This window comes from Sparus aurata, chromosome 21 (assembly GCF_900880675.1).
Source record: "Sparus aurata chromosome 21, fSpaAur1.1, whole genome shotgun sequence".
In the NCBI taxonomy this organism is placed as follows: Eukaryota; Metazoa; Chordata; class Actinopteri; order Spariformes; family Sparidae; genus Sparus; species Sparus aurata.
This window is the reverse complement of record NC_044207.1, coordinates 32,074,510-32,098,411: the sequence shown is the minus strand read 5'-3', so window position 1 is coordinate 32,098,411 and position 23,902 is coordinate 32,074,510. Positions and strand designations below refer to the sequence as shown.

General features: G+C 46.5%; 1 protein-coding gene across 1 annotated transcript; it reads left to right on the top strand.

Annotated features, from left to right (window-relative positions):
- Positions 1–66: 66 nt before the first annotated feature.
- LOC115572839 (uncharacterized) lies at positions 67–20,642 on the top strand. Its single transcript, XM_030403294.1, has 3 exons — positions 67–956; positions 20,018–20,145; positions 20,520–20,642. Exons 1-3 carry the CDS (start codon positions 431–433, stop codon positions 20,640–20,642), a joined length of 777 nt encoding a protein of 258 aa, XP_030259154.1. The 5' UTR covers positions 67–430.
- The last annotated feature ends 3,260 nt before the right edge of the window (positions 20,643–23,902 follow it).

The window sequence follows — 23,902 nt, the reverse complement described above, 5'->3', positions numbered from 1 at the left end:
ATCAAGAATCCAGATGGATCCAGGAAACACAGACTGTGAGTTAATAAGGCCAAACAACTGACTGACACACTGAAGTGAGTGCAGTTTCAGTTTCACTGGGGAAACCACAGTCTGCTGCTTCGGAGTTTGGTGAACCCTGATTGGTCGAGCTTTCAAGAAACTACTTCTTCATCTGACGCCTCACTTCCTCCCAGGAAGACAGTCACCAGCCTGTTGAGACAGAGCGAGACAGAAGCTCTCACTCGGCGTCGACATGAAGACGAACTCGACCTGACGACGCCACGGTGCTCGTGCACTCAACAGAAATGTCTTCTTAAGGTGGTATGTTCGCGTTGGAGCGCAGCTGTCGGCAAACCAGCTGTTTCGGCCATTTTGGAGGCCTCCGTCTGCTCGCTGCTGCTGCCTGGAGGAAGTCGGTGTGTGCTGGACCATGAATGGAGGTAGAACTCCCCCCGAGGGCTGCGAGAGTCCGGTCCAGGGTCCCTGTCAGGCCTCGCACCGCTGGCACCATTACAGGAAGTCTTGGCAGAGATCCGACCCCCAGCCCGGTCCTGAGCAGCCATTGAACAGATACAAGTGGAGGACATCTGCCTGCCTGGCACCAAGGGCAGCCAAGATGGCCGCCCCTAAGGGCAATGGACAGAACAGAGAGTCTCTTCACCGGCGGCTGCTCAGCCTCCCGAGGTTCAGCACCATCCGACACGACCAGAGTGGAGATGAGTCCTCCACAGGTCACGAGGGCCCGGCCAGGACCGGCACTCTGCGCAGGATTTTCCCCTACTTCAGGTCCATGTCTGAGCCCGGGACAGGCAGCGGCCCGGCGAGGACGGCAGTCAGGAAGGTTGGATCAGACGCAGCGCAACGAGCTTCCTCCATCAGCAGCTTCATCAGCTCGTTCTCTCAGAGGATCAGCAGAGTCCTCAGAGACGAACCCCAAACTGAAGGAGCAGAGTCTGGTAGGACATTTAGCTTCCATCAAGGTCGTCACGAGACCAGAATCTTAAACTGCGATACAGTACCAGTAAAACAATCACAGATGCCTCGTTTGATACGGCGGCAAAATAGATAATAGATGATTTAAAGTGCAGGTACAGGAACAGTCCCTGAACACACCAACCCTAACCCTAACCCAACATCTGTGCACTCTTGGGTTGAGAATCTGATTGTTAATACGTTTTTATAGCGTTTATACTTTCAATGCCATCGAATATCGTATCATCTTAAACACTTTATCCAAAAAGCATTCTTTTGTCCACATCACGTTCCACTGACATGAATGTTCTACACAAGTTGGAAACTCCCACATGACATGAACACATCAGGACAAAGTTTAATCCCAGTGAGTGTGTTCCTGTGTTGGTCTGAGTGGTTTGTGAGGATCATCCTGATGTGTTGTTATCCGTGTCGCGGCCCTGCGGCGCCTCAGGCTGCTCACAGAAAGTGTTTCCTGAGGAAAACCGTCCTCCGTGTGAATCTGTGTGGTTGTTAAAACGAGATGAAGTCCTGGCGCTGATTGAGAGCTCCCAATCTGCCTGCAGCTGCTCCACAAAACATTTACATTCATTTAGAGTGTGTAACGCTCAGCCAAGCAGCCCGTTTGAAGGTTAAGTTATGCTAATTGCATTTTCCACTCGAACATGGCCTGATGTGCAGACGTAATATTTTGAGGCGGACGATAATGAATGTGTGTTTTCATGCAGAACTGACAGCCGATGCCTCCAAGAATCACTGCCTCTGTTACACAAACGTCTCCTCTATTTCATTCTAACGCTTCTCTAAACATAATGAATTTATTATTGCGTCTGCCTGCGTGATCAATATAAAGCAGATCCAGAATCCAGCACAGATATTTCAACCTGAAGGAGACATTCAAGGATCAAACACTGATCCACGTCCTCCAAACCAAACAAATAATCAGTTGATCGAGAAAATAATCAACGGATTAATCAACAATATAGATAATCATCAGTGGCAGCACTAGTTTAATCTTAACGTAGTGAAAAAATCTAATGAAGAACAAATTAACTTTTCATTTTGACTTAAATAAATCAAAATTATTAATATTCTCGTTGTGCAACAGAATATTTCCCTTTTTCTTCCAGAATTAAATGTCTGAGTTCTGCTGAAAACAAAACATAGTTCTGGAAATGAAACTAGTTGTTTTTCTGTTGGACTAAATGTTCCCTTCAGGTTTCACACAGCCAGAGTTTACTGCTGAACCAGCTCATGTAGATGAGACAGACGTCATGTTACATGATGGGACGAGGAAGGTGTCGTCCTCTCTGAAGTTAACTGTGGTCATCCATCATCCTGAAGCTCAGACGATGATGAGGTGTTACCTGTCACCTCCCAGCAGCCTCGGCGTGCCGCCGTCACCGGAGCGTTCAGCTCTACTGTCAAATTAAAAGCAGCGTCAAGGAACGCTTGTGTAACTGAGGATGTAGGAAAGATTTAATTGAATCTCTCTGGGCTGGTGGTTCATGTGAAGGGAGGAGGATCTGAACTGGGACAAGTTATCAAACAGCAGTCGTCCTGCTCGTGTTCATCTCATGTCACTGTCATGTGTTGGTCAGTTTGGACCTGAATCACTTCTGTAAAGGCTCATTCATGGTTCAGCAGGTGTTTCCCACCAAACAGTTCTGGGGACTCCCTGAGAGGAACCGTCCACTGCGGAGTTCCCTGGGAATCCTGCACAGTTGAGGACTGTGTTGGGTTGTAAAGCGTCCCGAGCAGCAACAAAGAGAGAAAATCAGAAACTCTCTGCAGATACGAGACACTAACACGCCTTTTCTCCACATTCCAGTCTCCCTCTCTGTCTGTTTTCGCCTTCTTACGGCTTTTACGTCTTTGTCTCGTCTCGCTGCGTCTGATTGGTCCACATCAGTCTGCTGATGCTGGGAAATAACAAGAATCCAGAATTCAGCTCAGATGCATCAAACTAAAGTAACGAGGCTGTTCTGAAGCTGTGAGGAGGAGAAAGTTCACATGTAGAGAGGAGAAGTCACACAGATACTCAACAAGTGAACACTGATTAAAATATCTGTAGGAATCTTAAGATTTATGTTTCAGAATCTCTCTTTTGTTTCCTTAAACTATAAAAACATCTCACGTGTTTCACTGCCAACACTTTCTCGTCTCTGCAGCTCTTTTTTTGGAAGCTGTCGCCAGTTTGAGCAGAAACTGAAGTAAACATAGAGCCCAGCCCCAGAGCATGCTGGGTAGTAAAAACCACAGAGCTCTCACTTCTCTACACACACACACACACACACACACACACACACACACACACACACACACACACACACACACAGGACTTATTCACCCTCCTGCTCTCACACTCTTGAGTTTCCATGAGAAAAAGAACAGCTACTGCTAATTGGAGGCTAATTAACCCCCGTGTGTGTGTGTGTGTGTGTGTGTGTGTGTGTGTGTGTGTGTGTGTGTGTTGGCAGGACATGTGTGGCTCTGGGCGTCCTGACAGAAACTCTGTTCATCAGAGGTGTTTGTGTGTTTGAGACTGACCCAGAGGCCTTGGCAGCTCCTGCATACTGAAGGAGGTGTGTGTGTGTTTCTGTATGTATGTGTGTGTGTGTGTGTGTGTTTCTGTATGTGTGTGTGTGTGTGTTTCTGTATGTATGTGTGTGTGTGTGTGTGTGTTTCTGTATGTGTGTGTGTGTGTGTTTCTCTGTGTGTGTGTGTGTGTGTGTTTGTGTTCCTTTTGTATGTAAATTGTCCCTTTCATAATAAAAGCTCACACAGTAACAAAGCAGCTCTGAGCTCATTAACCTTTCAGCGCTGTGGCCGGCGGCGGTGGGAAAGTGGAGGCTTCCCCCCGTCGGCCATGTTGGCCACATGAACGCAGAGAAATGTGAAAACATGTTGTTTTGTTTCAGTTCTGGCGTCGACACAAAGGGTGGACTCATTTGAATGTCAGTCCTCTGTTTTAATGTCCGTGTTTAAAGTCTTTTACAACCGATGGCTCATGCAGGATGCAATGTCTCTAGATTTAGACTTTTATGGAAAATAATTTGAATAGTTTCAGTTTTGAGCTCCTCAGTCATTCACACAGCAGCAGAACCACATTTTATTCTTGCATTGTTCTCATAACCTTTGGTTCTTCAGTGTTGGCTTCATTGTTCAGCTCTGGAGTCTGTTGTTCTGGTGTCATCCTCCTGTAAATATCTTTATATGGAAACACAGAGTGTCAGTGCTCCCGCTGGGTTTCTTATTTACAGAAGTGGTCAGTGTTCATTCTTTGAGCTGCGTTAGCTGTTAGCAGCTGCTTGGATTCACCTGCGTCCTGCAGAGGAAGGTGTAAACGTAAAGATGTGAAGCTGATGTATCAGCAGGTTTATGGAGCGTTATCCTCAGTAGAGATCGGACACATGGACTCAGGCTCAAGGTTCATGTGATCAGTCAGGTTATAGAGATCAATATGAGTTATGTTGTTTGATGGATCCAGTAAAGTGTGTTTCCTTTACATGTGGTGTTGTGGTGTCGCAGCAGGACGGTCAGGAGCAGATCGAGCTCTGAGCTGATATTGTTCCTGTTGCTCTGTGGGTGAAGACAAACCTCCGTCAGTCCTCCAGCGTGTCGGCTGTCCTCCGCTGCTCCCGTCAGGCTGATAGGAGGTGACACCGATGTTCACCTTTGACCCCTGAGGACCGCCCCCCCCCCTCGCCCCTGCATGCAGGCTGCTGTCATGATTGACACTTGAGAGAGAGAATGTGCTTTGTAGATGCAAATGCAGAGACTCCTGCTGAAGTCAGCGTGTTTAAATATTAATCGTGTCCCTGCCGCTGCTCCAGGCTGAACAACAGAGGAGCCGCCATGATGGAAGACACTGAAAATACAAGGAGCCTAAATCACAGCTGATATTCTGCCATATTCTGATTGATATGAGGCCGTATCAACACAGTCAGCCACTGAAGGAGCTGCCACAGCTTTCTGTTTTGTACGCACTTGGGAAAACAACAAATACGAACCAATAAAATAGAAAATTGCCAAATATTTTGATAATCGATTACATTTTGAGTCATTTTTGAGTTAAGAATGTCAAACATTAGCTGCTTTATTTGTCGCGTAATCCTAAAACAATCTGCAGATTCTTTGATCGTAAAAGTAATGACTGAAAACCGGCTCAGTACAGAGCTGCAACTGTTAATCGAGTTGTATTATATATGTGTGTGTTCAGAGTGTTGCTGAGGATCTCCAGCTGACTTCATGACTTTAGATAATGAACACATGACGTCAGCAGCAGATCAGAGCTGACGTCCCTTTAAGTGTTCATGTGTGTGTTGCATCCGAGCGGCAGCCTTCACTCACTATCAGCTGCTGCAGGAAACCACTCGTTCAGTCTGTGCAGCTGCTGCTCGCACTTCATATTATCATCTGTTCACGTTTCTCAGAAAGCAGCCGACACTAACGGACTCTTTTAAGAAGAAGAAGAAGAATCTTTATCTGTCAGATTTTTTTACACACCCGAAATTTGTCCTCTGCATTTAACCCATCACTAGCTGCACATTCTATACGCGCACACACACACACACACACACACACACATTGCAAGCTTGGAGCAGTGTCAGCGCCCGGGGAGCACACATGGGGGGTTCAGTGCCTTGCTCAGGGGCACCTCGGCAGTAACCCAGGAAGTGAACTGGCACCTCTTCGGCTACCAGTCCACGTCCATATTGTGGTCTGTAGCTGGACTTGAACCGGCCACCCTCCAGTCCCCAAGCCAAGTCTCCACTGACTGAGCTTCACTGACTTCTTTTTTTTTTTAAGAAGAATTTCCTAAAATTCTTTAAGAGAATTCTTCAAAAGATTAAATAAGTGAAGGAAAGCAGGTTAACAGAATAAATGTATGAGACAAATAAGAGAAAATACAATAATCAAGCAAATAACTGAATGTTGACTATAAGAAGGTTTTGATATAAAACTAAATGAGAATAATCCAGATGATTTTTGCATCTGTTTGTGTCTCTGAGCGAGTCTTGTTTTGGTGTTTTGTCACACTGCAGCAGGTCGCTGCCTCTCGTCAGCTGTGAAATAAAGTTTTGACACGTATTAAAGAGTTTATCACACGAAACAAAGCTCCGATAATGAACGTGTTGACAGAATGTTTCCCAGCAGAGATCCTCTGAACAGACGCTCGCTCTTCACAGCTCCTCTTTGTTTTTCACAGCTTGAATGGAGCGCTTTGATAAAAACAGTGTTTTTCTGTTAATTACTGTAATTTCCTCCTCGTTTCACACCTCAGTGATCGAGGCTGCTCTGGGTTTATATTCCCCTCACAGACACAGTTTGAAGTTTGTTTTACCTTGTGGAGGAATAATTTGAATCCGTCAGGTGTCTGGACCAACATTATTTGGTTTCTCTGTGGAGATTAAAGCTTCTCAGATGTTGTATTGAACGTGATGATTGGATTTCCTGACGCACCAGGCGGACGCTCAGTCAGTTGGTTTGATCATATCAACAGTTTGTTTACCTGCAGTCTCCTGGTTTCTCTCTGTCAACATGAATACAGACCAGCGCCACCTGCTGGTCTGCGGAGGTATTTCCTCTAACACAGAACGTACGAGCTAGCTGGACGTCGGCTGTTTGTCTTTGTGGTGCGTTCAAGTGCAGCTTTTCATGAGACGTGAGGCGAAGCCACAGTCGGCCTCCATTACTGCTAGTTCTTTAGATGTTTGGTGTGTCTGGATCGTTAGAGCCTTTAGATGTTTAGATGTTTGGTGTGTCTGGATCGTTAGAGCCTCAATCAATCTTGGTCGCGGAGATGCGCGCTTCTCCAGGCTCCTCCTGTTGAACACCTGGCTCAAACCTGCTTGCAGCGCTCTGGGTTTTAACTTTGTTGACAATTTTAATCTCTTTTGGAACCGTCCCTCTTTCTTCAAGTCCGATGGCATTCACCCAACCACTACTGGAAGTCGCATGCTTGCAGCCAATATTCAGCACACTGTACATTCTGCTCCACGTGACTGACTATTTACACCACAAACCCCCTCCGCAGCCACTCTTCTTCACCCCGTGCCCACAGCAGCACAGAACACACCTCCACTCACCAGCGCCCCCCTCCGACCAAATCAGTCATTAACCCTCCCACCTCAGTCTTTCCCCATACAGTCCATCACTTCACACAGACCACCTCGCCCACGCTGTACATCCAACGCTGTTAATATCAAAAACCTGTGCCCCATTTTCTGCACTCCTGCCACTCCCCACCCTACTCCAACCCCAAAACACCTGAAACTTGCCCTATTCAACACCCGCTCACTAACTAACAAAAGTGCCATCCTACATGAACTCATCACTGACAATAAACTGGACTTTCTCTGCCTCACTGAAACCTGGCACAGACCTCTGGACTATTTCTCCCTGAACCAAACCACTCCCTCTGGCTACACCTACATCGACAAACCCCGCCCCGACGGGCGGGGTGGGGGAGTTGCTGCCATTTTCAGGAAAAATTTAAACATCTCCACAATCTCCATCCCTCCTTCCCAGTCCTTCGAACATGTTGCCCTCAAACTGCCTGGTCCCACTCCCCTGGTCATCTCCATCATCTACCGTCCTCCCAAACCAAACCACTCCTTTCTTTCTGACCTCGCCGCCTTCGTCACCAAGCTATCCGCCATATCCCCCTCAATTCTTCTGCTCGGCGACTTCAACTTCCACATTGATGACCCAAACTGCAAAAGTGCAATAGACCTCCTGGAACTGCTTCACTGCCTTCACCTCACCCAGCATGTCAACTTCCCCACCCACTGTCGCGGCCACATACTGGACCTAGTCTGCTCCGCCGGTCTCACTCTCCACCAACTCTCTAGTCTTGACCTCCACATCTCGGACCATCTGGCCATCACCATGGACTTTATCACCCCCGTACCTCCCCCAAAGCTCAAACGCAACATAACCTTCCGTAACATCAAGTCCATCAACCCCTCAGCTCTCTCTGACGTTCTGGCCAATACTCTGTCCGCATCCACACCCCCTCCAACTGCATGCCCCTCTGACCTGGTCTCATACTACAACAACACATTGTCCCTCTGTCTTGATAAACTGGCTCCTCTCAAAACTAGAACTGTCTCATTCACTCACACAGCTCCCTGGTACACTCCCGAACTCCGTCAACTGAAAACCCGTAAACGTCAGCTTGAGCGACTATACAAGAAAACCGGTCTCACAGTTCATCTCCATGCCTACACAGACCACCTTTCAGATTACAAAAATGCCCTCAATTCTGCCCGTTCCTCCTACTACTCACAGCTCATCCATTCTGGCTCCAACAACCCCAAGACTCTATTTTCTACCGTCAACAAACTCCTCAAACCCTGCGACAGCACCCTCTCCTCCATCACAGTTGACAAATGCAACTCCTTCCTGTCATTCTTCCAGTCCAAAATTGACTCCATCTACAATCAACTTAGCAATCCCCCCACCACCTCTGACTCTCAACCTCCCGCCGCCCCGACCACTCCACCCCTTTCACAGTTCACTCTCGTCTCCCCCCTGGAACTCCTCCCCATCGTCAGTAACATGAAAAGTTCAACATCCGTCCTGGACCCCATACCATCCTCCATCATCAAACTCTGTCTCCCAGCAATCTCCCCACTCATCGTTACCATCATTAACTCCTCCCTCACCTCTGGCTTTGTCCCCCAAACCCTGAAACTGGCTGCTGTCACCCCAATCCTCAAAAAACCCGCCCTGGATCCTGACACCATCTCAAATTTTCGTCCCATTTCAAATCTCCCCTTTCTGTCAAAAATTCTGGAACGCGTGGTCGCCGCACAAATCAAAACCCACCTCCACTCCCATGAACTATACGAACCATTCCAATCTGGTTTCCGCCCACAACACAGCACCGAAACCGCTCTCCTGAAAATCACTAACGATCTCCTCCTCTCTGCAGACTCTGGGCATCTCAATATACTGATCCTCCTTGACCTCACTGCAGCCTTCGACACCATCAACCACTCCATTCTCCTGTCCCGCCTACAAACATCACTCAACATCACTGGTTCTGCTCTCTCCTGGCTTAAATCTTACCTCACCGACAGACATCAGTTCATCCACATCAACAACTGCTCCTCCTCCACAGTCCCCCTCCCTCAAGGCGTCCCCCAGGGCTCGGTGCTTGGTCCTCTCCTCTTCATCCTCTACCTACTCCCCATTGGTTCCATCATCCGCCGTCATGGTCTCCATTTCCACTGCTACGCTGATGATATCCAAATCTACATTTCTACAAAATCCATCACCCCTGCCACCCTCTACACCCTCACCAACTGTCTGACAGAACTAAAATCATGGCTGCAAACTAACTTCCTTCAACTGAATTGTGACAAATCTGAAATCATACTCATCGGCCCAAAATCCCTTGCCACATCAACCCAGAACTTCTCCCTCAGCATTGATAACACCACCCTGTCACCCTCCCCGTTCATCCGCAACCTTGGTATCATCTTCAATAACAACCTCTCATTTGAACATCATATCAGCCGCCTCACCCAAACTGCCTTCTTTCACCTCAAGAACATCGCTCGCCTTCGTCCATTACTCTCCTTCTCTGCCGCCGAAACTCTCATCCATGCATTCATTACCTCACGACTCGACTACTGCAATAGCATCCTCTATGGCTCATCATCCAAGGTTCTCAACAAACTTCAGTACATTCAAAACTCAGCTGCCCGCCTCCTTACCCACACCCGCTCCCACGAACACATCACCCCTGTTCTACAACACTTACACTGGCTCCCTATCCCATATCGAATCAACTTCAAGCTCCTCCTCCTCACCCACAAAGCCCTACATAACCAGGCCCCTTCCTACCTCACAGACTTGCTCCACCACCACACTCCAACCCGCAACCTCCGATCATCCGACGCTAACCTCCTCTCACACCCGCTCAGGACCAAGCACCGCACCTGGGGCGACAGAGCCTTTTCCATAGCCGCCCCCTCCCTCTGGAACGCCCTCCCCAAACACATCCGTGACTGTTCTAACCCATCCACCTTCAAATCATTACTCAAGACCCACCTTTTTAAATCTGCTTTTAACCTGCAATAATAGCTATCTTCTTGTGCCCCCCATCAATCATTTTTTTTGTAATCACAAACACACACAGTTTCTTGCATATTGTTTGTTTGTCCTTACATGTACTTTTTATTTATTTCTCTATGTATTTTTCCTCTGTTTTTGGTTTTATGTAAAGCGTCTTTGAGAGCTGTAAAAGCGCTGTACAAATAAAATGTATTATTATTATTATTATAAAGATGGAAAACTCTCCTGTTAATGGACAAACAAGTGTCAGGAGACGCAGTCTGAGTATTTGTTGACTGATCTGCAGTTTTCACTTCACTTCCGGTCAGTTTGAACCATCTGCTGCTTTCTGAGAGATTCCAGGTACTTTACCGATGGAAACAAAGAAGTTTTCTCATGTTAATGTGTGTGTGTGTGTGTGTGTGTGTGTGTGTGTGTGTTATCTGCGGTCTGGGTCAGTCTCAGCGACACACCCCTCTCTGTTCTCACTGTGGTTAACCCCCCCTCCCCTTCCTGTTGAATGGTCCCATCTTGATAAAGCCGTGATGTGATGTCACCTCGCTGTGATTGGAGGAAACCTGCTGTATTTACTGGTTGCTGTGGAGACCCGACCTGCCAGCAGGGAGTATACAGGTCGACAGACAAAGCAGCCTCTGTTGGCCTGTGTGTGTGTGTGGTTGTTTGTGTGTGTGTGTGTGTGCGTGTGGTTGTGTGTGTGTGTGTGTGTGTGTGTGAGAACCTGTCAGACTGTTAACCCGTTGGGACTGAAGATGTTTTTTTTCTCGGGTTGACCCAGAAAACCTGGAAACTGAGTTTGTGTGATAATGTAGTTCAGTCCTGGAACACCTTGAAAATTGTCCTGGAAAATAATCCTCCTGTCTGATTGGTTGTTTAGAATTAATCCAAGAGAAAAACAGCTTGACCACGTCCTCTTCATCTCCATCATCATGGCTGCTGATGTGACGATGAGTCGCGGTGTCTTCTGGGTTTTCTCCAGGTTTCTCTCTCAGAGACTCACACTGACTCTGTCCTGAGTGACCACCTGTGATCAGACATCACCTGTCCATCACTGAGACACACAGACGCCATGTTTCTACTCAAACACAAACAGGTTCATGCAGAACGCAGCATCACACCTGTGATCAGAGCAGGTCTGAACAGCCACCAGTGTCGGTGATATCAAGGTGCCCATGAGCAAGGCACTGCACCTGCAAAGACAAGATGTTATATCTGCTGAGTAAAGGGTGTGTGTGTGTGTGTGTGTGTATGTGGGTGTGTGTGTGTGTGTGAGTGTGTGTGTATGTGGGTGTGTGTGTGTGTGTGTGGGTGTGTGTATGTGGGTGTGTGTGTGTGTGTGAGTGTGTGTGTATGTGGGTGTGGGTGTGTGTGTGAGTGTGTGTGTATGTGGGTGTGGGTGTGAAGAGAAACTCGACTCCGGCCAAACCTCCAGTGGGAATGTCTGATAGCTGGGGAGAGTCCACCACCTGTCCACACACACACACACACACACACACACACACACACACACACACACACACACTCTTGCCTCTTGTTTATGTTGTATGTTGACTCTCAGGGTTATCTGTCCTTAAAGAAACAGTCAGACGATGATGATGATGATGATGATGATGATGACTGTTTGTACAATTGTGACATCAGCTGATGAACAACTGGAGCTTCACAGTTTGAGACAAACACTGTAGTCACGCGCTGCACTTCATGTGTTTCCTCTGTGGTCCAGTGTGTGTCGAGGTGAAAGCACCGACTCTGCTGCTAAAAAAGTCTCGGTCAGAAACTGTGAAGTGAAAGCATCAGTCAGCCTGAAGCTCAAATGTTCTGCGTTGTGTTTATCTTGTTCCTGAATGCAGCCTCTGCAAAAGTGCCACAGTCTGTCTTTAAAGTTCTGTAGAAATTCTGCATCGTGGACTTTGTTCCAGTCTGCAGAAGTTGTGCACTGAAATGATCCTGAATGTTTCAACAGTGTTCAGTCAGAGAAACTCACACGTGTGATCAGGGTAACGGTGCGTTTCATTTGCTCGCCTGTGAGGCGTGAAGAAAACTTTAAACGTGACCTCGTCTGGAACGATTCTGAGTCACATCAGACAACAACTCCCATGATCCCACGCTTCCTGTGTCTGTTTTATTCTGTTTGAGAGCCGTAGTGGCAGAAATGATATGTTGTGTGTTTGAGTGAGAGAATTATATTTCTGTATCTCTGTAGCTGATATTAAAGGGACAGTACACACAGAAACACACAGCAGCTGTAAACAATATAAAGCAGCAGAAGGCAGAAAGTTCCGGCTGTGTGTCTGGATCCTTCTCCCTCTCTGGCCGTGTTGTGGTCCGGTCTGGTTGTGTTTTGGCGCTGTGATGTGCAGCTCTGACCTTTCACCAGCCGCCCGGACAAATATAGAAGCTTAATCCATCCGCCTGTGCTGGCAGGGAGGCAGCAGGGAGGACTTCCTGTGGACCGCCGTCTCCCTTTGATTCATCTCACACAATAAAACTGCAGCTCAGTTTAAAAAAGGACGCAGCAGTTTATTGGCTCGTCTGAGTCTACAGCACACGTGGAGCTCACTGATGCTACTTTAAAAGTGAACCAAATCCAAGCCAAGCTGCCGTTGGTGTCTGTTTAAATGGCTGGTTTCTAAAGGAAGTTCTGCACTGAAATGCAGCTTTTATGGGCTTTTCTTTAAGCAGAAGAGTAATTTGTGGATGTTGGCTCTGTACATTGATGTTTGTCACATCCTGTCAGCTGGCAGACCTCCTACAGTCCTCTCCTCTTCGTGCTGAGCTCTGTTCTGATTGCGTGACGTTGGACTGAAGCAGGACGTCGGTTCAGGGATGTACGAGGCGTTATGTAAGGCCAGCAGCCGGCGGCCTGCCTCTCCTTCCTGGCTTTGTTCGGCTCTGCTCATCTGTCGGCTCGGAGGCGTCCACATGTCTCGTCAGCGGCAGCCGACCTCGGATCTGCTAATTAGCCGAGCTCGAGTCCCTCCGCAGCGCTCGGAGACAGAACAGACAAACTGGCCAATTAGTGTTCCTCTGCTGCTCTTTGGTCGATGCTCCTTCACTCAGCAGCTCTGAACAGGAGCAGGTGCGACTCCCTCAGATCTCTCGGGGGTCTCTGGCCCGAGCTCTGACGTGGATGATTTAGTATGCAGCCAGAAATAGGCTGCTGAAAGTGTAGCTCCTCAGCTCCTCAGCTGCTTTCTGCACAAACACTCGTCCTCCTTCAGCTCTGCTGCACTCCATTCATGAGGCTGTAATTCATCAGCAGACCTGCACATTATTCTTCTCCTTCTGCTGGCTGAAGGAGGCTGCTGTGAACCAGACTCTGTGCACACAAGGCGTCTTGTAACCCACTTGTTTCTTGTCATTTTAGCTTCTGCACTTTGCTTTCAGAGTTGAGTGTTCAGCTCTTCAAACAGAGAGAGTTTTCTTTCCCTTCAGATTGTTGTTTGTGTTGTTCAGACCTGATGGTCTCACAAGAACAACAGCAGAAAATATAGAAGCTGTAAAGAAAAAGCAGTTCATACAAAAAGTAAACCTCAGTGATCATCTCCTCCCTCCATGATGATGTAAAGTCAGGTGAACAACGTCTTCACTGTCAGTTTGAGATCTCAAGCTTCTGGCCTTTAATGACGTGACGTTTAGACGAGATGAGGTGAAAACTTTCAGCATTTCACAGGAAAAACAACTCGCATAGAGAAACTGTAAAAGGAGGAAGCTGATTTTAAGATTGAAAGTTCATCGTTGGTTTTGGAAACAAGACACGGTCCATTCAGCAGCACCGAGTCATGAAAATGTAGCTGTGAGAACTCGTCGGATTTCAAAATAAAAGTTAAAGACGTTGGTTCTTGACCTTGTTAAAAACATGGATCAGAAAACCTTCAGAACAGCAGCTCAGGTTCCGTTGAAATGAAGATGATTTTCTTTATTATCTCTTTAATCATCTTAAAGCCTGTTAACTTGAACTTTAAGGAACGTTGTTATATTACGACAATCTTCCTAATGTTTGAACTTCGACACAGACAGTCACGATGGTCTCAGCTTCTTCACAGCAGATTTCTCTGTTTTGTTTCCACTGTGATGTGATTTAGTTTGAGGAACAACAGTTTGAAATGTGGAAGTGATTTCAGCTGTTGAACAGCTTCCTTGTTCTCTGTAACTTTGACCTGAAGCTCAGAGGGGACGAACCACAACGAGGACAATATGTAGAAGCAGCACAGCTGCTTACTGGATGAAGAGCTGCAGTCATATGAAGTCATCTAAACGTGCATTCACAGGTGAGACTCACCTGCTCTGTCACTCGTTATTTCCAGAAACCATGATCTGTCACGTCAGGAAGTATTCAGGTGCAGTGGATCTGAATATAAAGAGACGCCTGGTGGCTGTTTAAGGGTTAAACATCTGTTAATGATTGAGGTTAACTCTGAACTTACTGAGATTATTAACGACTTCTTATGGTCTGACTTTAATGAACTCTTAAGAGGGGCACAGAGTTCAAAAAGAGAAAAGATCATTACGTTCTTAATTATTTGAACCAAACACACATAAGAAACACAAATAAAGAGTTAAACACTTCAAATATGTGATTTACTCTGTAAACCTTCACATTTTATGTTAGTTTTGGGTGATAAATTAATGAAAATCTCAAACTGTAAATGACAGACAGGTGATCATGTGTGATACATGTTGAGTACACTGAATAATGTCGACGTTTGTCTGGAAGTTAGCATCAGAAGCAGTTAGCTAACAGGCTGATGGTTGTGATGCAGCTCCATTTATGACTTTCTCTTATCTGAAAAGTTGAACAGCACATTAAGCTGACATTGTTAACCTCCTCACTTATTTGTCAGGGTGCTGTGTTGGTCCTGTTTCTGTCTCCATGTGCATCGAAAAACAGAAATGAGCTTCTCTTCTTAGCGGCGGTGACGATCCAACCATAACGAAATGTGTTTCCTGCTGCTGACCATTACGTCTGTAATTAGAGACACAAAACTGTGTCAAATCAAGATGATAACTGGTTTACAGGCAAAAGCTTCAGCCTCGGCTAAAATGACAGATTTTCAATAGAGGTTCTGTGTTGTTTTGTGTTTTTTGCAACAAGACTGAAGAAGAGTTCATGAACAACAAGCTGCAGGTTCATGAGAATTAAAACCTGTCAGAGAGAAAGTAGAGGAGAGGCAGTGAGATCTGACCGTTACTGTGTCTGCAGACCATTACATCAGGAAACATGGAGCCCGTGGACTCGTCCAGAATCAATTCAGATCACTTAGTGAGAAGAAAATCATCTGATGTTGTAGATAATATGAGAGGACGCGTCCGTGTCTGAAAATCATGTGAATATCAGAACCCGACTCACTGCTTCCTGTACTGCAGCAAACACTACAGTTTACTCTGCAATCAAGAGTCCATTATAACCAATTAAAATCACTCTGTGTGTGTGTGTGTGTGTGTGTGTGTGTGTGTGTGTGTGTGTGTGTGTGTGTGTGTGTGTGTGTGTGTGTGTGTGCCAGGCAAATGATCCCAGCACAGTCCAGCACAGTGAAAGCACCGTCTGTTTACTCGTCCCAGCCGACGAGACGCCGCTCACAAACACACAGAGCTATTGTTCAACACTTAACACTGATTTACTGAGCCACACACAAACACACACACACACACACACACACACATCCAACATCATCACAGTAAATCACCTCTGAAGGAAACGCGAGGCTGTTTTTCATGTCGGTCTGGTTCCTGTGGTTTGTTCGGCACCTCGTCACCAGACGCTGGCTGGATTATCATAAATTTACTCTGGATATTTTATATTCCCACAAGTTCCTGTGACTCATACAATCAGTGCTTCTGTCATCAGTCTTCCTGAAAACATGACGTGTTGCTGTATTCTGCTGAATGTTAGAAACCACAAAGTTTAACAACAGTTCCTTCATAAGAAAAGAAAAGTACCGACCAGCTCGGCAGCACAGGTACTTTCAAAAGCTGCAGCTGATGATGATGTCACGGTGGATTCATCTGACAATCCTTTCCTGCTTTATTCGATAAGTTGTTCTGTCTATAAAATGCTGATCAGTGTTTCGTCCTCGAGCCTCGTGTTCTGTCAGAACCCAAACATATTCAGTGTCCTGTCACAGAGGAGGAACAACCAGAACATATTCACTCTCAGCAAGCTCACATCAGAGAACTGGGACTTTTTGTCTTGAATGAATGAATGAATTCAATTTCCGAATCACTTGAGATACTTTGTGCTCCTACCACAGATGTGTTGTCTTCCACTGATACAGATTATTGATCGATCAGCAGACAGTAGAACCGATGAAACAGAAGTGTGCTGCAGGTTCAGCGTGCTGCAGGTTCAGCGTGCTGCAGGTTCAGCGTGAAGCAGGTTCAGCGTGAAGCAGGTTCAGCGTGAAGCAGGTTCAGTGTGAAGCAGGTTCAGTGTGAAGCAGGTTCAGCGTGAAGCAGGTTCAGCGTGCTGCAGGTTCAGCGTGAAGCAGGTTCAGTGTGCTGCAGGTTCAGCGTGAAGCAGGTTCAGTGTGAAGCAGGTTCAGCGTGAAGCAGGTTCAGTGTGCTGCAGGTTCAGCGTGAAGCAGGTTCAGCGTGAAGCAGGTTCAGCGTGAAGCAGGTTCAGCGTGCTGCAGGTTCAGTGTGAAGCAGGTTCAGTGTGAAGCAGGTTCAGCGTGAAGCAGGTTCAGTGTGAAGCAGGTTCAGTGTGCTGCAGGTTCAGCGTGAAGCAGGTTCAGCGTGAAGCAGGTTCAGCGTGAAGCAGGTTCAGTGTGCTGCAGGTTCAGTGTGCTGCAGGTTCAGCGTGAAGCAGGTTCAGCGTGCTGCAGGTTCAGCGTGAAGCAGGTTCAGCGTGAAGCAGGTTCAGCGTGAAGCAGGTTCAGCGTGAAGCAGGTTCAGCGTGCTGCAGGTTCAGCGTGAAGCAGGTTCAGCGTGAAGCAGGTTCAGCGTGAAGCAGGTTCAGCGTGCTGCAGGTTCAGCGTGAAGCAGGTTCAGCGTGAAGCAGGTTCAGCGTGAAGCAGGTTCAGCGTGAAGCAGGTTCAGCGTGAAGCAGGTTCAGCGTGAAGCAGGTTCAGCGTGAAGCAGGTTCAGTGTGCTGCAGGTTCAGTGTGAAGCAGGTTCAGTGTGAAGCAGGTTCAGCGTGAAGCAGGTTCAGTGTGAAGCAGGTTCAGTGTGAAGCAGGTTCAGTGTGAAGCAGGTTCAGCGTGCTGCAGGTTCAGCGTGAAGCAGGTTCAGTGTGCTGCAGGTTCAGTGTGAAGCAGGTTCAGCGTGAAGCAGGTTCAGTGTGCTGCAGGTTCAGTGTGAAGCAGGTTCAGTGTGCTGCAGGTTCAGCGTGAAGCAGGTTCAGTGTGCTGCAGGTTCAGTGTGCTGCAGGTTCAGTGTGCTGCAGGTTCAGTGTGAAGCAGGTTCAGTGTGAAGCAGGTTCAGCGTGAAGCAGGTTCAGTGTGCTGCAGGTTCAGTGTGCTGCAGGTTCAGTGTGCTGCAGGTTCAGTGTGCTGCAGGTTCAGCGTGAAGCAGGTTCAGTGTGAAGCAGGTTCAGTGTGCTGCAGGTTCAGTGTGCTGCAGGTTCAGTGTGAAGCAGGTTCAGTGTGCTGCAGGTTCAGTGTGAAGCAGGTTCAGCGTGAAGCAGGTTCAGTGTGAAGCAGGTTCAGTGTGCTGCAGGTTCAGTGTGCTGCAGGTTCAGCGTGAAGCAGGTTCAGTGTGCTGCAGGTTCAGTGTGCTGCAGGTTCAGTGTGCTGCAGGTTCAGTGTGAAGCAGGTTCAGCGTGAAGCAGGTTCAGTGTGCTGCAGGTTCAGTGTGAAGCAGGTTCAGCGTGAAGCAGGTTCAGCGTGCTGCAGGTTCAGCGTGAAGCAGGTTCAGCGTGCTGCAGGTTCAGCGTGAAGCAGGTTCAGCGTGAAGCAGGTTCAGCGTGAAGCAGGTTCAGCGTGCTGCAGGGTTCAGCGTGGAAGCAGGTTCAGCGTGAAGCAGGTTCAGCGTGAAGCAGGTTCAGCGTGAAGCAGGTTCAGCGTGCTGTCAGCTGTGCCAGGTTCAGCGTGAAGCAGTTCGGTGAAGCAGGTTCAGCGTGAAGCAGGTTCAGCGTGAAGCAGGTTCAGTGTGAAGCAGGTCCAGCGTGCTGCAGGTTCAGTGTGAAGCAGGTTCAGTGTGAAGCAGGTTCAGTGTGCTGCAGGTTCAGTGTGAAGCAGGTTCAGTGTGCTGCAGGTTCAGTGTGAAGCAGGTTCAGTGTGAAGCAGGTTCAGCGTGAAGCAGGTTCAGCGTGAAGCAGGTTCAGTGTGAAGCAGGTTCAGTGCGAAGCAGGTTCAGCGTGCTGCAGGTTCAGCGTGAAGCAGGTTCAGCGTGCTGCAGGTTCAGCGTGAAGCAGGTTCAGCGTGAAGCAGGTTCAGCGTGAAGCAGGTTCAGCGTGCTGCAGGTTCAGCGTGAAGCAGGTTCAGCGTGAAGCAGGTTCAGTGTGCTGCAGGTTCAGTGTGAAGCAGGTTCAGTGTGCTGCAGGTTCAGTGTGAAGCAGGTTCAGTGTGAAGCAGGTTCAGCGTGAAGCAGGTTCAGCGTGAAGCAGGTTCAGTGTGAAGCAGGTTCAGTGCGAAGCAGGTTCAGTGTGCTGCAGGTTCAGTGTGAAGCAGGTTCAGCGTGAAGCAGGTTCAGTGTGTGTGTCTAACAGGCAGTGACACGACCTCTGACCTCTGCTGAGTCTGCTCTGCTCTGTGACGGGCTGTCAGCTGAGATCAGACGCCTCTGCTCAGTCCTGCAGACATCACTTTCATTTTTAATAGCCCACCTCCTGCTCCTCCTGCTCCTCCTGCTCCTCCTGCTGCAGGGAGGCACAGCAGGTGAACAGGGCTGATCAGGGTGAAGTTTAGAGGCACAGCGCCCTCTGCAGGTTCGTCTCCTCAGCTGCTCTGATGTGCTCTCAGTTGTTTCACTCCGTCTCATCCTGAATCCAGAACTTTTACACAGTTCAAGTTATTTTAGCATTATTTCTCCTGAATATCTACCTCTGAAATATCTTTATTAGCAGCTGTACTCTAAATACTTGTTTTAGTTGTGAATGTATTGATTGTTTGTGTGTGAACTCTCAGCGTCTCATTCTTCACAGAGACTCTGAGGATCATTTACAACATGTGTTCATTTAAATAGCTGTTGCTGGTTGTTTACAGTCATCAGATTAATAACAATAAATCAGGTTTTATTTTCACATCCAGTGGTTTTATTTCATGTGCAGATATTTGAAGTGTGTTGACTTCAAGGTTTTATTATCAGTCTGATTCCTGTTGAGCCTGTTTTTCTTTGGGTCCAGGACATTTTGAGGTTCCAGCTCATTATGACCCAGTTTGCTGCAGACGAGATGATGTCACTCTGTTCTGTGTGACCCAACAGAATATTGATCTAACTCTGCTTCATGTGAGACACAAATGTTTGATTTGAGAAGAGATTTTGTCTTGTGTTTGTTTGGTTTTATACTGACTGGGCTGTGAACATCACACTCTTTTAGTTAGATACTAGTCTGATCAGATTCAAATCTAAATATAAGATCATGTCATAATTTAGAAATACAGTTTTTGTCTTAACATACTACAGTCTGAGATAAGCTTTGTTGCGAAGGCGGGAGATGTGACAATAACTGAACTATCTTCACCTGACGACACCAGATAATCTATTTATTCTGAAAACAGAAGCAACAAGAACATAAATATCAGATTATTTCACTTGGTTGGATCTACAGTGTGTAGTTCCTCACTTCAGTTTACATACAGCATATTAAGTCACAACCTTAAACTTTTAAGAATTAATTTCTGACTTGAACTCAATCGAACACGTCACAGACTGATGTGATGTTTTGGGGTCAGAGGTCTCTGTTCAGCCTCATTGTGTTCATAAGATGCAGCTCTTATATATGTGTTTTGGCCAGTTAGACCAGTAGGTGGTGTGCCAGTCTCACTTAAAGTGTGTGTTTGTGTGTGTGTGTTCTCAGATGTGAAAGGTCCTCCGGCTCACCGGTTCTCCTGCGGTCAGAGTCCGTACACCGACAGCGGATCCTGGGACAGGAAGTTCTGCATCCTGACTGACAGTCAGCTCATCCTGCTCAACAAGGACGACGAGGTCAGAGCGGACGGATGATAACTTTATTTCTACAGATTAAACCTTTAATTTATTCTTCTGTCGTCACTGGAATCTCTGAACACAGTTTTAAATTAAGTGTTTCGAATCTTTTTTGCATTTTTGCAACTTAAATCTTCTTTCAGAATTTGTATTTTGTATTTATATTTTTTGTATTTTCATGCAGTTAATTCAGGGTGACTTCATGTATTAGACATGTAATGCCTCCCCTCCCCCTCCTCCTCCTCCTCCTCCTCCTCCTCCTCCTCCTCCTCCTCCTCCCCCTCTTCCCTCCTCCCTCCTCCTCCTCCCCCTCCCCCCTCCTCCTCTCCTCCTCCTCCTCCTCCCCCCCCCCTCCTCCCTCTCCTCCCCCTCAGGCTTTGGGGGACACTCAGGAGAGCCCCACAAACTCCTCCAAGGGCCGAAGCCTCCGCAGGACTGTCAGCGTCCCCTCAGAGGGACAGTTCCCAGACTTCCAGCAGAGGGCGCCGCCATGCTAGGTAAGAACCAGTGAGACATTATGGTCGCCATGACAACAAACCCACGCTGTGGCGCAGCAGCTGCTTCGCCCTGAAACCAGGAAGTCAAGATTAAAGTGCAACAGAGCTCAATAACATCTCATTGTGTCACACCACACCTCTGGATTACCTGAGTGTGTGTGTGTGTGTGTGTGTGTGTGTGTGTGTGTGTGAGAGAGTGTGAGGCCAATCCAGCAGCCATTAGTGGGATTAATAACACTGAGAACAAAAGAGCGGATGTTGATGGACATTCAGATGGTGGAGGAGGTTCTTGGTTGAGTGTGTGTGTGTGTGTGTGTTATTCTTGCTGTCAGTGTGTAATTGAGGATTACAGTTACACTTTGGATTTAGTTACACTACATGGAATATCCTGGGGTTTTGGAGAGGTGTCCTCCAGGCTGGAGGGTTTAACAGATGTGTCTCGTGTCCTGGAATAACACGTTGGATGTGACGTCCTGTCAGTCTGTACTCAGGGTCAAACTCCTGAATCTCTGCATCTTCTCCTCAATTCCCACAATGCACCTCGGCAAGGTGTTTGTTTTTAGCACTTGGTTAGTGCTCCTCCTCCTCCAGAGGAAATAACCCTAATGATGTCACAGATGATGCAATCAGGGTTAATTTGTGTTGTTTTGATGAGGCTTGATTACATGTAGTGTAATGTAGTATAAACAGAACTTTGTCTGTGTTGAAGTGTTGTGTCCTGTTACAAACTGGAGGTGTGGAGTGTAAAAGAGTCTCTCTGCCAACCCTTTAAAACTGTTAAAACTCTTTACTGTAACTTAAAATCAGCAGTAACTGTGTTGAACCTAAACTGTAGAAGACAGTGACGGTGTGTTAACAGTGTGTAACTGTGCTTTGTCACGATTAGTCACAAACTAACTTTTGATTGTTATCATTAAAGGCAGCACAGAAAATAAGACATCATTAAAACCTTTAAAAGCTTTGGTGCTTTTAAATGGGATTAAATTGTAATACATCTATAATTCTAATTCAGTGATATAATATGTATTATTCTGTCAATACTTTTACCTTTAACTATGTTTATAAGCAAGTACTTTTGCACTTTTACTCTATGGTATTTAATTAATATATCTGGTTACCACCAGTTATTAAAATATGTTGTAAGTTTTTCACACACTAAAATAATATTCCTATGATTGAAGTCGACCTTGCTACAGTTTTGATAAACATGAGCTGCTCCTCGTTAAAACTCTGCAGTTGTATTTTACATCACAGTCGTCTGTAACATTTAGGACTCATGAAGTTTAACTGAGTTTTGATTAATCTTTATTTTAAATGTACGTTTTCAAAGATGTCAGATGTCTGAGGACGAGGTTTAAAGTTTGGTGTCTGTCCCGGCTCAGTTCAGAATCGTTTCCAGCGCCGCTGTTGGACCGCCAGGTGAATGTTTTCTAACATAATGAGGCGTTCGGGTGCAGCCTGTAATTTTCCTGCTCTGTGTGGGAACGTCGCTGGGAGCGGGGAATGTCTGGAGGACAAAGCATCCAGTGTCCATCGGTCCGTCTGAAGGAGCCGGACTGACCCCGCTGCCCCCAGTGGGACGCCTGGGCTGAGGGGATTCCCACCAAGAGCTGCAGGGGTCCAGAACTGGTTTCACATGTGAGCTCTGGACCGGACGGGACCGCCAGGAGACGACAACCAGAGAGTTCAGAAGAGTCTGATCCAGGCGGTAGATCAGTTTATTGATCAGTTATTGGGTGGACAGAAGACTCCCTCCCTCCTCCTCCTGCTCATTCAGCCACACACAAACTCATTCATTCACTGACCTCCTTAATCCCCCTCACCCCCCTCACCCCTCCTCACCCACCCCCACCAGCACCGGGGGAGGAGGTTATTTATATGTTAATGTGCCCGGGCTGCCCACACAAACAGGCCTCTAACAACCAGTTCAGACTGGGTTTGGACTCAGATTATACTGGGATTAGTTCAGGGTATCAACCTGGTTCAGTTCTGGAGTTACAGTTGTTATACTGCCAGATTTATACTGGTTCAAAACTAGATTTATACTGGTTCAAAACTAGATTTATACTGGTTTAAAACTAGATTTATACTGGTTTAAAACTAGATTTATACTGGTTTGAATCTAGATTTATACTGGTTTGAATCTAGATTTATACTGGTTTAAAACTAGATTTATACTGGTTTAAAACTAGATTTATACTGGTTTGAATCTAGATTTATACTGGTTTGAATCTAGATTTATACTGGTTCAAAACTAGATTTATACTGGTTCAAAACTAGATTTATACTGGTTTAAAACTAGATTTATACTGGTTTAAAACTAGATTTATACTGGTTTAAAACTAGATTTATACTGGTTTAAAACTAGATTTATACTGGTTCAAAACTAGATTTATACTGGTTCAAAACTAGATTTATACTGGTTTAAAACTAGATTTATACTGGTTTGAATCTAGATTTATACTGGTTTAAAACTAGATTTATACTGGTTTAAAACTAGATTTATACTGGTTTAAAACTAGATTTATACTGGTTTAAAACTAGATTTATACTGGTTTAAAACTAGATTTATACTGGTTTAAAACTAGATTTATACTGGTTCAAAACTAGATTTATACTGGTTTAAAACTAGATTTATACTGGTTTAAAACTAGATTTATACTGGTTTAAAACTAGATTTATACTGGTTTGATGCTGGTATTATACTGAGTATTGTGAGTTCAGTTGTTTGAAGAGTTTTGATTCCGTCTCTTGTGCTTGAAGCTTTGGACTGATGTGAGGTGAAATAATGAACAGCAAAATTAGAATCTCTTTTATCACCTCTTCTTTTTTCTTCTGCTTCTCCTTTTCTTCTTCTGCTTGCTGTTGTTTTCTGTTGTCACACTGTGAAGGACGAGCAGCAGTGACAGTAGCTGAGGGTAATTTCAGTCCACAGTCTAATTACAGTGTTGACAGATGCTCGTTAAGTGTCTCAGCTCGGAGACGCCTGCAGCTCTGCAGCACCTCATCATCATCGCCGCCCTCTTCTCTTCACCCTTTCCTGCCGTTGTGACGGACTTTAATTGGAGATGTGGTCACAGGAAAGTGATCTGCGTGTGAAAACAGCCGGAGGCCTCGGTACCTGCAGAGCACGGTGACCCTGTCAGGATGCAGGTCGCGACCCCTCACGGATCTCCAAGGTTTCTCTGCAGGGTGTCTAGCGTTAAAGGTGCAGTCAGTGAATTTCAGTCATCTCAGCAGGTTTAAGTGCTGCAGATTGT

Bases quoted from the DNA above. Each gene is read 5' to 3' on its own strand.
- LOC115572839 (XM_030403294.1), top strand. From the start codon at position 431: ATGAATGGAGGTAGAACTCCCCCCGAGGGCTGCGAGAGTCCGGTCCAG. The intron at 957-20,017 runs GTAGGACATTTA...GTGTGTTCTCAG, and splicing joins AACTGAAGGAGCAGAGTCTG to ATGTGAAAGGTCCTCCGGCT. The intron at 20,146-20,519 runs GTCAGAGCGGAC...CCTCCCCCTCAG, and splicing joins TGCTCAACAAGGACGACGAG to GCTTTGGGGGACACTCAGGA.